The sequence below is a fragment of the Schistocerca cancellata genome, chromosome 1 (genome assembly GCF_023864275.1).
Source record: "Schistocerca cancellata isolate TAMUIC-IGC-003103 chromosome 1, iqSchCanc2.1, whole genome shotgun sequence".
Lineage (NCBI taxonomy): Eukaryota > Metazoa > Arthropoda > Insecta > Orthoptera > Acrididae > Schistocerca > Schistocerca cancellata.
The window spans coordinates 793,429,775-793,444,394 of record NC_064626.1 but is presented as its reverse complement, the minus strand read 5'-3'; the positions used below and the strand labels follow the sequence as shown (position 1 = coordinate 793,444,394).

General features: G+C 38.4%; 1 protein-coding gene across 1 annotated transcript in view; it reads right to left on the bottom strand.

The window, feature by feature from the left end:
* The window catches only part of LOC126187714 (protein wings apart-like), a 107,357-nt gene that overhangs the window by 76,212 nt on the left and 16,525 nt on the right, over window positions 1-14,620 (bottom strand). The window contains exon 3 of the mRNA XM_049928961.1: window positions 690-2,416. Coding sequence (XP_049784918.1) covers window positions 690-2,416 — 1,727 coding nt within the window. The remainder of the gene's footprint in view (window positions 1-689; window positions 2,417-14,620) is intronic.

The following is a 14,620-nucleotide window of genomic DNA, read 5'->3' as shown; positions in this document are numbered from 1 at the left end:
TTTTAAATTACCTGAAACCAATTAACTTACAAAGTAACTGACATTAGAAGTTCGGACACTCAAAATTATGACTGCCTATTTTGCGTCAATTCTTACAAGATTCGGAACTTTAACACTGTACTTTTGTTGCTGTATTTTTTCCTGAATCAGATGACTCCTCTCACAAGTTAACTAAGTCACTAAGATTTTGGATAATTCAGAGTCACAGAAGATTGATTTCAATACAGATACCATACTAATAAGTAGTGAATTTCAGACAATGGAAGCATATTGCAGTTCTTATATTTTAATAATTTACTAACTTTCAGCATTTTCCATGAATTAGATAACAGTTAAGTCTTATGGTCCATATCAAATATCAAACTCTATCCTAGATAATTTTCAAAACATTAATTAGTTCCAGATATTACACTGTACCCTTACACTTGTCTTTACATAGTCATTTTTCCCCAAAATAGTCTGTCTGTGTCCAAAATTGCCATTTTTTATGTAAATGAGTTGGTTGGTTTGGAGATGCCTCATGCCACAAGAATTAAATTTTATAGAGGCAGAATGCTTTACAGTCACTCCCATCAGCATGCGTCAAGTTTCAGGAGTAGCACTTTCAAAGTGACTTTTAGTGACATAATTATCCAAAATACATTTTTAAATTCTGCAGCAAACAAAAAATAGATTTTAAAAATACTTACCCCTTTTGCATTTTTGGAACATTTTACACTGGTTATGGCCTCTTCTTGATCTTCTTCACTTGCCATTGAATTTAATGGCCATGATGTGACCCTAGTAAGCCTAGAAGGTTCAAAGTCTTCTTCTGTTAGACAAGGTTGTGAAACTGAAGCTCCAACGCTATTAACTGCTCCCCCAACTTCCTGGCTTTGAGATGCGCCTTCAGGTGTGGCCCCACCACCACCTTCTTTATCATCAGCCCACTTGTGTTTGTACAAAGCTAGTCTCTTCTTACTACCGGACAATAATGACCGACTCTTGAAAATGCTACCTTTTTTTATGGGTGATATTCGAGTAGACATTGGACGAGTTTCAGCCTTAGGCGAAGGTGGAGGTGACTGTTTATCTGCAGGTGATGTCCTTCCTGACTCTGGGCCTGACTCTTGCTGTGTATCTAGTTCACATTTTTCCTGAGTCAATACCCTGGCCAAACTACCATCAGTTATTTCTGATTCTGTTTCACCTTCACCTTGAGTGGAAGCTATCGTGTTTATGTGATCAGAAATGCTATCACTACAGTCATCGCTGTCTGAGAACCAGTCCTGATCGAGCAAAGTTTTTGTATCGGGTGGTTGTGGAGAATCTGCTACCATTTGCTCAATTTCTTTTTGATTATCTACCTCAGTTAATGCTTCAGGTATGGAATTACACATCTGTACAGGTTCCTCTGTATACTGTTCTTGGTGACCATTGCACTGTTCACCAAAATGTTCAACATTTTCTTGCAGAGGTAGTGTGTTAACTGAAGGACATTCCAAAGCAAGAGGCTGATTATCATCAGCTTCCACCACTTCTTGCTCATTTTTCAATGGTATAGGAGAATTGTCAACATTTGCAATAGGACTACTCATTCTTTCTACAGGATTCTCGGGCAAACATTCATTGTCATTCTTTGTTGTGTCCTCTACAGCTAAATCTAAACAATCATTACTAGCACAATTACTCCTACTGCTGCCACCACTGCTACTGTTGCTGTTGGTGCTACTACCACTGCTATTCAAATTATCTACCGCTGAGGCCTGTTGTGATACTTCTGCTACATAATCGAAACTTGAATCCGAAACTCGCTTGCTTCTCAGTTCTCTAGTCGATCTCTTTGGTGCTGTTATAATACTGCTGCTGTACATCACTACACTACGTGAATCGCTGCTGTGACTTCTTTTTCTTGTGGAGCTACGTAATGATATTCCACTGCTGTTCTCACATGGACTGGATGGAACACTAACTAAGTGTGAAGTGCCTTTGAATATCCTCAGAACAATTGGAGGCTTATTCTCTTCTCTTGGTGGAACTGCTGTTTTGGCTGGACTTGTTAAGTTCATAGCTTCTGTCTGCTCCGCCTGGGGTTCAACATTTGAGGTGTTGGAACTGCCCTTAACAGAAGCTCCAAAAACTTTTTTAGACCCTGCTGAATGAGAATGATAGTTATTTTTGCCATACTTTTTCACTTTGGATTTGTAAGTTGAATCTGAACTCCTTTCTTTGTTGTTGTATGCTGGTGAACTGATGTGTCCATCATCTGGAGGTGAATCAATATTACGACTTTTGAAGAACTTTCTGGGTTTCACAACTGGTGGTGGACCAACAGCACTCGACTCAAAGGAGAAAGGGTCTCTAGATGACAGCTGAGAGTTGCGGCCACTGAATTCCAGACGCATTCTTTTGGCACCATATTCTTCTTCCTTTCTTCCTGAAAATTGTTAATAATGATACTTAAAAATACAGAAATGTAATAACTTAAAATTTGATAGACACACCAAAACCATTTGTGAACCAATACTACTTTTGGTCTGACATTAAAATTGTTTCTTGTTAAAGACTAGCATAGTTATTGTCGTCATTTTTATTATTATTATTATTATTATTATTATTATTATACATATTTATTGTGATTATTAATCAACTGCATTCCTTGTCTGGTGAGGAGAGTAATATGGAATGTGAAGTGTTGCACTCAAGCATTCCATATGCCACTTGCATTGTGTGAACTATCCTTTCTCCTCCATGTGGCACAATGATGGCCATATCACAAGCTCTGCCATTTGGCCAGAGCAGACTACACAATATTCATTAATAAACAAGCCAACACTAAAGAATATACACTACACATTACGAAATATAGGGAAACAAAGGCAAAAATAAGAAACTGTAAAGGAAAAACTAGAAGTATAACCAATATGTAGAGAATGTGTGAAATGTAAACAACTCTAAACATATGAATATAATAGAGGGAAACATTCCACGTGGGAAAAATATATCTAAAAAGAAAGATGATGAGACTTACCAAACAAAAGCGCTGGCAGGTCGATAGACACACAAACAAACACAAACATACACACAAAATTCTAGCTTTCGCAACCAATGGTTGCCTCGTCAGGAAAGAGGGAAGGAGAGGGAAAGACAAAAGGATTTGGGTTTTAAGGGAGAGGGTAAGGAGTCATTCCAATCCCGGGAGCGGAAAGACTTTGTCCTTTTTTCCCCCTGAGGTAAGTCTTTCCGCTCCCAGGATTGGAATGACTCCTTACCCTCTCCCTTAAAACCCAAATCCTTTTGTCTTTCCCTCTTTCCTAACGAGGCAACCATTGGTTGCGAAAGCTAGAATTTTGTGTGTATGTTTGTTTGTGTTTGTTTGTGTGTCTATCGACCTGCCAGCGCTTTTGTTTGGCAACTCTAAACATACTGTGATATAACTGTTTGAAGATTGACAGCTCATGTAAGTATATGAAACACCATTTACTTAGCATAAATAAAACACTTTTAATCCTTTACTATAATTTGACTCTGCTGTGTTGTCTTCAAAAGAAAACAGGCATTCAAAAAAATTATGAAATGAAACTACAAGCAAATAACTACTTAACTAAAAAGTGCCAGTGCACAAACTCAAACAAAATATATACAAGCTCATGCCAACCCTCCCTTTTGTAATTGTGTCCTGTTGACTTTGAACCACAGCATAAACATACTTTAGTTGAACAAACATTAGGGGGAGGCCATGAAAATTACTTTGCAAAAGGAACCTACCAAGGTCTGCTTGAAATAGTTTCAGATGGAAATGAACCAATGGACAACTGAAGAACTTAAAAAGCTAAAACAGTCAAGATTTTAAAATAATAGCTCACAAGTAGTAGTTGAATACAACAACTTCTCAAATCTTAACATAAGATTACATGTCAGTTGATAGGGAAGATGAACCTTCCAGTACGAGTTAAGAGCTGACAAAAACAAGACAGAGAAAAAGCAAGACTGCACAAATGTCACACCAAATTGCACGGTTTTCATGATCACTAACAGAAAGGTAAATGGTGAGTGGTGGAAGCAACTGCCCTGGTCAGCGAATACACTGCTGCTAGGTGGGAGCTTGATGCAGTACTGATCTCCAGCAGTGCAGTTACTACATGTATATTCTGTATCAAGCAATTAAGCAGCAGAATTGGCAGCTGAGAAGGATACGCCAGTTCTCCCACCACTCATCTTTCCTCCAGTTCTAAGTGCCAATGAGAAGCTTTGCCAACTCCAACTTGGTCCATCACCCCAAGCTCACACTGTTGACACAACACCATTTCCACCAAGAAGCAACGGGCAATGGCTATCAAACAAATGTCTACAATTAATGGGGTTTAAATTGCAATACGACAGAGTTTCAAGTCACGCAGAGCCAAACAAAGAGGTATAGGAATTCCTTCACGACCTTAAAGACAATGCCAGAAGAGACAAAATCTTATCGGCACTGCAACAGCAAGTGCTGTTTGGAATGTTACAATGAACCATACACAGAATATTTGCAGACGTCTGGGCAATGGTAACATGTCATCAAGAAATGAAGTTTTAATCTGAAGAACAGTCACTGATTTGGACAATTGTTCACTGTACTGTATTAGAGCTTTATGACAGTGGCAAGTATCCTGCAAGGCAAAAGGTAGCAGATGTTTTAAACATCAAGATTACTTTAACAGGGTTCAGAATGAAAGATGTGCAGAATCTACTTGAGGAAGTGATTAATGACGTCAGAGTGGATGACTGGATAAATGTATAAGCCATGCTGGAAATCTGCAAGAGAATGACTTGCTGAGGGAAGGCATCTAAGAAAAATTCATGGACAGCATTATCCTGCTTCAAATGAATCCTCGGATAGTGAGTCTTCTGAAGAGGACAATTAAATAGCAATAAATGTTATTTTTCTCATTCCTTCTCCTCCTCAAAGCTGTGAATGCCACCATTCCGTCTCTGTGCTCCCTTTCCTGCTGTCTTCTCCCATCCCCCTCCTCACCTCCCTTCCAAAAATGCCTGGCACACACTGTACATGCTGGTATATTTGTCAATGTTATTTGCAGGCAAGCTTGTATGTTCGCCCATACCCAAAATTGAAATAACTTTGTAATTTAACAGATGAGCAACAATAATGTATTTGACTGTAAATTACCATCCAAAACGCACGAGAATACATTAATATCGAGAGGCTGCCATTTCACTATGTTATTTCTATGCATTTTCTTGACCTATTGTTCTTGGAGTCATAAAAATTGTTTAAAATTAGTCACTGTCTGCGTCTGATTCTAAAATCATTATTACAAGCTGCTGTCTGACGATTTGGGGTATCATATCCGTTGCATGAGTGCGCCATGTAATGTACTAAGTATACACGTGCCCTAAAGCATTGTCTGATAGCACAGTTTGCTGGATTCAGCTCAACAAGTGTGGGACAAAGGCTACCGACTAGTCGCAATTCAAGTGTGTGGTGAGGTCATGAGTGGGGTGGGGGGTGGGGGGAAAGCATGTAGAAAAGGTAGAGGTGGTGCTGTCTACACTTAACTCTCCAGCTGCAATTTTCACTGCTACCTAGTATAGTTGTTTGAAGTCTTCACAATACCTCTGATTCAGAGTTTCTAAACCCAGCAATCAAGAATAGGACACAAATAGTAGATTATATGTTGCATCAGGTGGTTCATATTCAGGTGTCTGATAATGCGAGGATAGTGGATGTACGCCAAGTGAGTGGAACAGACACACTGGATCACATCTTTGTCAACCACTGCTTTTGCCAGTCATCTCCCAGAATGTAAATGGAGCTCTTGTCCAAACAGTACAAAGGAAAATGTATATCAATCGAGAGAAAAAGTTCGTAGATTTCCAGAGAAATAAGGACATCGGAAAAAAATAATATTTTTCCATGTTAAGAAACTGTGTTCTACCCCCCCCCCCCCCCCCCAATCTTTTGAAGTGTAGAACTGATTGCAGTTCTTGGAGCAAATCCCCATATATAAAAGGAAATGTCCTGACTGATTCTGTGACTCGGCATCGCCCAGCCCAGACTAGTAAGGAGAGAAACTTTATATTTGGCAATGGTGTTGATCCTGAACAGTATGGAATCCTTTAAGGAGGGATTTTTCAAAATTCCACACCTAATGGGGTGAAATACTGAAAGAAAAGTTTTTTTTTTTTTTTTTTTTTTTTTTTTTTTTGAAAATGTCACTATTAAGGCCATTTTGGAGCTAGAACTAGAAAAATTAGTATTTGGTTTCTTGGTCAGAAATAAAAGAATACGATTTTCAGCATTTTTGGAAATTTGGAAACTGGGTGAAAGTTTTTTGAAAATAAATCATAATTAAAGAACTACCAAAGCATTTTTAAAGCTACACCTATGAAAATTGGTATTTTACTTCTCAGTTACAAATAAAAAAAATACATGTTTCAGTGTTTATGGAAATTCAATCCATAAGGAGGTGAAATATGGATGAAGAGCTTTATGAAAGTATTTCATAATCAAAATTCTACAAAAATTTGTATTTGACGTATCTGTTAGAAATGTGTGTGTTAGGAAACAAAAGTTTCTATGGAAATATCACCACAAGGACCCAAAAGGCAAGATTAATAAAAACCTCCAACTCCTGTTACCAGAATAGCTTTCCAGTCAGAAAAGTAAATTCGGAAAAGACCACACTTCTATCACCCCAATTAGCATGAAAAGTTCAGAAGGTTTTCCAATTCTGAACTAAATCAAAGAAAGCCTTTTAACAGTCACCACAACAAGTCAGCTTTGTCAGAATCGCAAAGAAAAAGAAATGGCCCTTAAATACATTCATTTTTCAGTAGGCCTAACATAAGTTTATAAAACTATTTTTGTTGTAATTACTACACAAACATGAACAAAGCAACTGGCACTAAGCTTAGCATTTTAATATAGGAAGAGAAACTGAATGACAAGCATGATGTAATATTATTGCAGAATTCAGTTTTTTTATAATCCTCCGAAATGTAATTTATGTCTCTATAGTAAATAAATACAATCAAAGTTGGTACACTGTAATAAAGGGAAAAAAAACATAAAATTACATTAAATTTATTTTCCAGCATCACTGAATTATGGGCATATCTCAAAACATATGATTTTAAAGAAGTAACAGAACAATAAATGATATGTACACTGAACAAAAAAATTAGTTACTATCCAGAGAAATCATGCTAATGCTGTGCAACACCAGCTCTAGCCCCAATTCAATGAGAAAGGCAGTCCACTAGTTTATTCACATGTGCCATATTCAGATGAAGGCATTAGAAACCGTAAAGCTACCAAATGTTGGAAGGTGTTCACTGCACCAGTGGTGCTTTGAGGCATTTAACCTGCAGTGCAACAATTCACACACATTTCCAAATAGTTCCAGTCCTTTTCCATGGGGTTAAAGTCAGGCGATTTAGCCAGCCAGTCAAGGTGCAATAGTTCATTTGACAGTTTGTCAAACCAGAAATTTATCTGGGCATCCCTATGAACATGGCTGTTGTCACCTTGGAAGGTGGGAGCACCACAACATATGCCTAATGAAGGTGCACACGAAAGGGTAACACTTGGTCACAAAAAATGTTGAAGTAAACACCCTGGTTGACGTACACAATAACCTGAAATTCGTGGGCTGAAGTCATGCTAAGAAAACTACCTCCAGAACATCGCAAAACCACCTCTGGCTGCATTACTTCCTGCACACACTGCAGGTTAAATGCCTCAAAGCACCAGTGAGCACCTTCCATTATTTGAAAAGAGTCTATACCACAACTTCTCAAAATGACGCTAATCGCCTCCAGTCAGCTAATGCCCAGTTTCTGTTTTGTTTGGTCCAATGAAGAAGAGCTGTTTCAGTGTAGAGCATCGGACATTAACGTGATATGCAGCCCCAAGAGTCCACTGCATCCCGTATCCTTCATTAGTGAACGGTGCACCATTCCTTGTAGACGTGTTGGACAGTCCACATTGATGTCCAACATGGGCAACTTAGTTCACAGTTGGTCTTGGGAATATCCAAACAAGATAGCTCCTGTTTACCATTCTGTCGCCATCTGCCCTCCAACCCACTTTACTGCGCTGATTCCATATAACTGACCAGCACATACACATTACTTCACTAAGATGATTCCTTTCATAAGTGGAAGGGCACATGACTGGCTAGAAACAGTTCTACATGATTTACAGTACTTCAAAACAGTCAGTGTGCTCTTTTAATGAGGTGATGGGTGAGGTATGACTGATCTTATCACGACATAGTCTAATTCTGATACGGAAACAATACAAATTTCCTATTTTATTCACAGACATGTATTTCTGGAATTGTAATTCAAGTGTGTCAGAGTACCATATACTGACTGCAGTCATTAGACACAGCAATAAGTCTTTAACATATTGGAATATGATTTTTTTCCAATAACCTTTTACAAAGCCAGGGCTAAATTTAATTCAGCGCTTACCGAATGGAACACAAAAGATTGTATCATTGGTACTTCAAATACATGACACAGATTGAATTTATATTTCTGAACAAAAAGCCCTACTAATAGGATTACTGGCACAGAAAAGCAACAACAAGTAATTTTCTTAAGAATAAAATACTGTGCAGGCGAATAAGTTCTGCTATCGTCAACCTCTGTAGCATACATTAAATACCCCAACTTTCTTAGAGGGGGAACAAAGCCTAGCATTAATGTGTGTTTTAGATGAAATCTACAGGACTAATATAATTTACAAACTTTAATAACATTTTCAGATGTGATTCATTGGGTGTATTTATTTGAAAGAGGATGGAGAGAAAAAAAAACAAAAAAAAAAAAAAAAACTGTAATGTGGCTGAGATCTACCATGCACCAACAGATTAGCAGCACATACATTAGATCGGCACAGAGCAGAATGGAAGAGTGTTATGCTGCATGTCACAGAAAAATGGAGATCTTCAAGACTCTTTTTGTTATAAAAAGAGAGAGCATATGCATGACAATATATGTAACAAGTGCTTGAAGGCTTGAATCTGGAAAGAATGAGGAGGAGAGAGATGTCATTTACACAACTGCACACAAAACATTTGGCACAGTACATAATGGTTTTATTTTCCGGTGTACAGTGTAATCCCTTGTCACAGCAGCATCGACAGTTTCTAATCTCATGCCTTGCAAGTATCTTTGCAGTACCCAGGGTTTCAGATCCAATCCTCTATATCACGAATCGCTCAAGTTTCACTGCAGTAAGTGTCACTTTGGCAATAAGTGACTATACAAGTTTAGGTATCAAATGAAGATCAGCCTGTACGTACATCAAATCACAGTTTTCATTTAGTAATAGTGAAAAATACGGTTAATTTTAGGATGTATGCAAAGTAATTTTTAATGCTTATAGCTGACAAATTATGTTTCTTTTCAAAAGTTTAACTATACATGCTGGTGTCCAAAATTAAAGCAACGGTAATTTTGCAAGGTTGTGTTCATTTTGCCACAAAACAGTATAAACATGTGATAGTAAAGTAGAAACAATTTAAAGAATACAAAATGTAAGCAACTGCAACATGCATAACAGTAGACAAAAATGTTGTTCATTTTTTTCCCAACTTAACGGGTGTGTACACAAATTCTGACAACTGGTTGAAGTGCTCAGTATGGGTAGTGATCACCTCTGGCAGCAATACAGGATTGACACAATGGGGCATACTGTGAATGAAGTCATCAGTCCCATATTGAGGCAATAACGACCATTCTTCCTGCAGAACTGCTCGCAGTGGATGCTGATGTGATGGAACCCACCTCCCTAGTGCATCCCAGACATGCTGTATGAGATTCAAATTGGGACAGCAAGAGGGTCAAGCCATGGGTGCATTTACATGAAAACATCAACCACCCATTCTCTATGAGGTCGAGCATTATCATCCATCAGTACCTCATGACAACTGAACGAGGTCCGAAGATCTCATCACAATATGTGACAGCAGTTAAACCTTGCCGATTCATCCGTACAATTTTATGAAGAGGTGCTGCGAGTTGTCAACATAATCCCTGCCCACACCCCCTCAACACCAGTCTCTTTCTACAATGTTTGGGCCCGAAATCGTGTTCCTTCAGATGTGAATCCATCGAGAACCACTCTCCAGACTAAACTGGAACTCATCTGTGAAAAGAACTTTGGCTCACTGTTCGACCGTCCATGTGGTATATTAATGACTCCACTCTAGACATTCCGTTCTGTGAAGACACATCTCTGATGATAGACATACAGCAGGTATCTGACAATAAAGGCCACTCTGTCGGAGCCTTCTGTACCCCATCTGCCACAATACAACACATCCAGTGGATCCTACATCCAGTGGATCCTACACTCAGATGCCAGTTGCCTTGCAGTACTAGGGCGGAACCATCATGCACTTATGGGCAAAGAACAGTCCTCGCTTTGTGATGTTACACGTGGTCAGCCCTGTACTGGCCTTCGGGATACAGCTTCGGTCTCTATAAAATGTCGCTACATCCAAAAACAAGAACAATTTCCATTAAGCCATTGGACCACATCAGTTTGCGACTGTCCTGTTTCCATTCTTCCTATGGCCCTTCACCACAGAGAGTCAGGTGTCTTCTCTGTGCCATGCTGCACCGTCTGTGACTGAATACACAGCAACTGTGGATTTGAGACATCTGGCAAACACTACCCTGTTTGATAGGTGTCCCAACGTCATCATTGGCATGATTGTCCATTGACTAGAATGCCATCTTCTGTGCAGAACATCATCATATTGATATCGGTTGACAGTTTGTTTATTATATTGCGAATTAGACACAGAACGGGGAAACAGAAGTTTGTTGCTTTGATTTTGGACACCAGTGTACTTTGTGGCAGTTAAAAGAGCATTGAAAGATGACTTCAGCAACATAACGTGTGGAATTTATTCAAACAGTGACAAGATAACATTGTTGTAAACCACTGCCATGCTATAAAGAGAAGAGGTCCCACAATTATCTGCCCTACTGTACCAAACGTTAGTAAATGTGTAACTTAGAAACTCGGGCACGGTTTGCATGTCATCTGTGTGTTTCAAGTCAATTAGTCTGTTACCTGCAGTTACAGCAATCCGGCAACTTGCTAGTGAAGCTATCTGTACAATAGTCAAAACAAATGGATATGATATTTGTTCATGGTACCATGATGCCAAAATTTTATAGCAGTGGTGCAGTCGTAAGCTGAAAGGTATCCTGATTGTGCCGAGCCATCATGATCTGTCTTTGCAAACATTATAAAAAAAAAATTCAGAAACTGAAAGTGTGAAGAACAAAATATGTCGAGGAACAGAGTAGCAACTGCTGAGAGAACTGCAAATAACATTTAAGCAGTGGTAAAACGCAAACCACAGCAGGTTGAATGTGTGTGCAATTAGCAGATGCCCACATTTTCAAAAATCCATTACGGTTCTCCAGATGGTGTATATGAAAACTGTTAAGTGATGTGTTTTTTTTTATTTGGACATATTTTTGATAATGAAACACTGTTTACAAACCATGGACAAATCAGTCTTCAAATATGCACTACTTGTCAGTTGGAAATCTACAATGGCTGCGAGAAGTAACTGAATAACAAGTGGTCTGTCAACAAGTGATGCAAGTCTCTCAAGAATCATATCACTGGTCTCTGTTTTACTGCTCTAGTTCTAAGCACAACTATCAATAGTTCCTACGAGATGTGCCACCAGAGTTGTTAGAAGAAATCCTATTGCATATAAGGTAATCCTTGTGGTACCAACAAGAAGGATGCCCTGCCAATTTGACAGAGATAACTGCAGACATTCTTGAAAGCAGATTTGGAGATCATTGAATTGTTCATTCAGGAAACACAAAATGGCCTGCATATTCACCAGGCTTAACATCTCTGGACTTTTATGTGTGAGGAAAATAAAAACTAGGTCTGCAAGGAAACACATGACTTTCGTATACATGGGATGCCACAGAACCCAGACATTTGCTTCAATATGTCCAGATGAAATTCAACATACAGTACTGTCAGTCTGGAACTGTTTTATAGCATTGATCAATGAATGCTTAATTTTGTGCACTTGATATGAACATCATAACACTAAACCCATGGATCACACCTCAGTTACACGTTTGCTTATGTCTGGTGCAGTACAGTGGACATTGGTGAGACCTCTTCTCTTGATGAAGGGACCGCGATTTGCAGTGCTGTTATCTTGTTACTATGTGATCAAGTTCCACATGTCTTGTTGTTTAAGTTACCTCCAGAGGTTCTTTCCAGAGAAAAGTACATACTTTCATTTTAGAAAAAAAAAAGTTCGTGTCCTAATTCAGCAGCTATAAATATTCAAAATTAATTGTGTGTGCCACATAATTCACCACATTGTCTGCTTTAACTCAGAAAAGAAACAAAACCTAGATACATTTATTGGTTCCGGATATATTTTGAGTGGCCAGTCTTAGCTGCCTTATCTTGTATTTGTATTTCACTTTTCCTTATGCTTATGGGAGTCTACCTACACCAACTGGAACATTTTTAGAGGCACTTTGTGGTTCTCTCATTTGATTCACCACGTGAGGCTGATAGGTTATTATCTGTTTGGACTCACCTTTTCTGGTATTTGATTTTTTCCTGCACCTTGTTTCTTCACCCTTGTGGGTATGTTGATCTTTCTTCATCTGCCTGCAGACTGCAAGGGAAGGGTGAATAAAGCTTGTATCTGTTGTGTCACTCCAAGCATTTTACTGGTTTGATGATTCTTGTGAGGTTTTTACAACTTATTCTGTATGTGAAGACCACTATTTTAACTGAAGCAATGGTTCTTTGAATTATTAAAAAGCTTCTGAAAGGATTTTTAAATGCTCTGTTACTGCATATTACAGAACAGATACTTTTACTAGACTCAGACTTGACACCCATTCTCTCCCCCCTTCGAGCAAGACTCATCCATCATTATGTGTGTGTGTGTGTGTTAATACACACGGTGGGATCTAAACAAGATTACTATTTTGACTGCTTTGAGTTCTTTCCATGAAGTGCTCAATACTAAAATGCTGAATGAATTTGTACTTTCAGACATAAAATTACAAGTAACCCATCACTGAAGCCAATCGATGTAACTGTCCACTAAAATTATTTGTTTTCCTTTCTGCAACCCACTCATGTCAGCAACATCTAGGTTTTCACATCTCTCCCAATGTTTATGCCCTCAACAGGAATCCAACTATTAAATTACATGATCCAGTTAATAAAATATTAGCTTCTCTCAATAACTCACTCTTGAGTAGATCCACTCCAAAAAAACATTTAGGATACCAATTTACCACTAAAATTTATTACACATTAAGAAGCAAGAATAAGATTAAGATGGTAATATTCTGTAGATTCACTTTTGGGCAATAGTTCTGACCACTACGTAAGTCACCACTGCTGAGTTTACCTTTAGGATGCTCTGAAACACCATTCACTCATCTGCCCCAGTTTTAAGTGGCTACTATGGGATGAGTGAAAATATCGTTAGAAGAGTGAGTCACTAGAGGAATTCTGATTTTGCTTTTCTCTGACTTGAGTACTGGCTCTCTCAGACAGTTATTAGTGAACCTGCAGTTCAAAACTGAATCCAAATCTATGGTGAAAGCACAGAATAAACCTTGGACTTCCAAATGTAGAGTTTTATTAAGACCTGCATAGCCCAAGAGCCACAGTGCAACAGTTAAAAGTTAAATGCTGACAGCAATGTAGTCTACAAGTTTCACTTTGATACCTGCGCTAACAGAAAACTTTGGACCAGTGATTTCACTAGATTGACTCTTAGGCTGTAACAGACTTTGGAATGAAGTAAGAGTAGGAAATCACTTTCAAAGGATACTGTCAAAATACGAAGAGGAAGATCTCATTCTAAGCATCTCGTCAACCGAATCAATGCATCACGTATATTATCCCAAAAGCTTAAGATTTTACCACAAGAAGAAAAGAGTTACCTTATTTATTCTATAATTGGGATGGTGCATCTTCATATCACGTTAAAACAGGTCTAGAAAAACTGTGTGTGTGTGTGTGTGTGTGTGTGTGTATTTTTTTTTTTTACATGTTGCATGTAACTGGATTTTAGGTAATGGTAAAGGTGACCCGTGCTCTGAATTTGGTGGAAGACAATAACTGCCTCATATTTCTTGAGGTAATAAAAAATAACTCCTAGAACTGACCTACAAACAGCAGCATAATGATGCAGCAAACAAAATTCTAGTTGATAACTTCATTTTATTTGTCTGGTCATTCACCTCACATTTAGCAAATCTAAAGCGACCACTGTGTGAATGAGAAACAACATGGCTTCTTGGAATATTTCACATTTGCAAAACCAGTCCTTAAATCATATTACGTGTGTGATGTTTACTAAATGCCAACCTGGTATAAACTCTGAACTTTCCATACCTTCAGTGGGAGCTATTTCAGGTGAGTTCATACGACACACATCACAACTGATTATGCCATCAGCTGGTAGCTTCAGGAAAATCTGAAGTTTGTCATGCTTAGGAGGAGAAAGTGCACTCTGGAAAAAGTTCTGCATTTACTTCTACATGCATGCAACATGACCAAAAAGTATTGACTGGCCCATGCTTCAATTACTGGTGT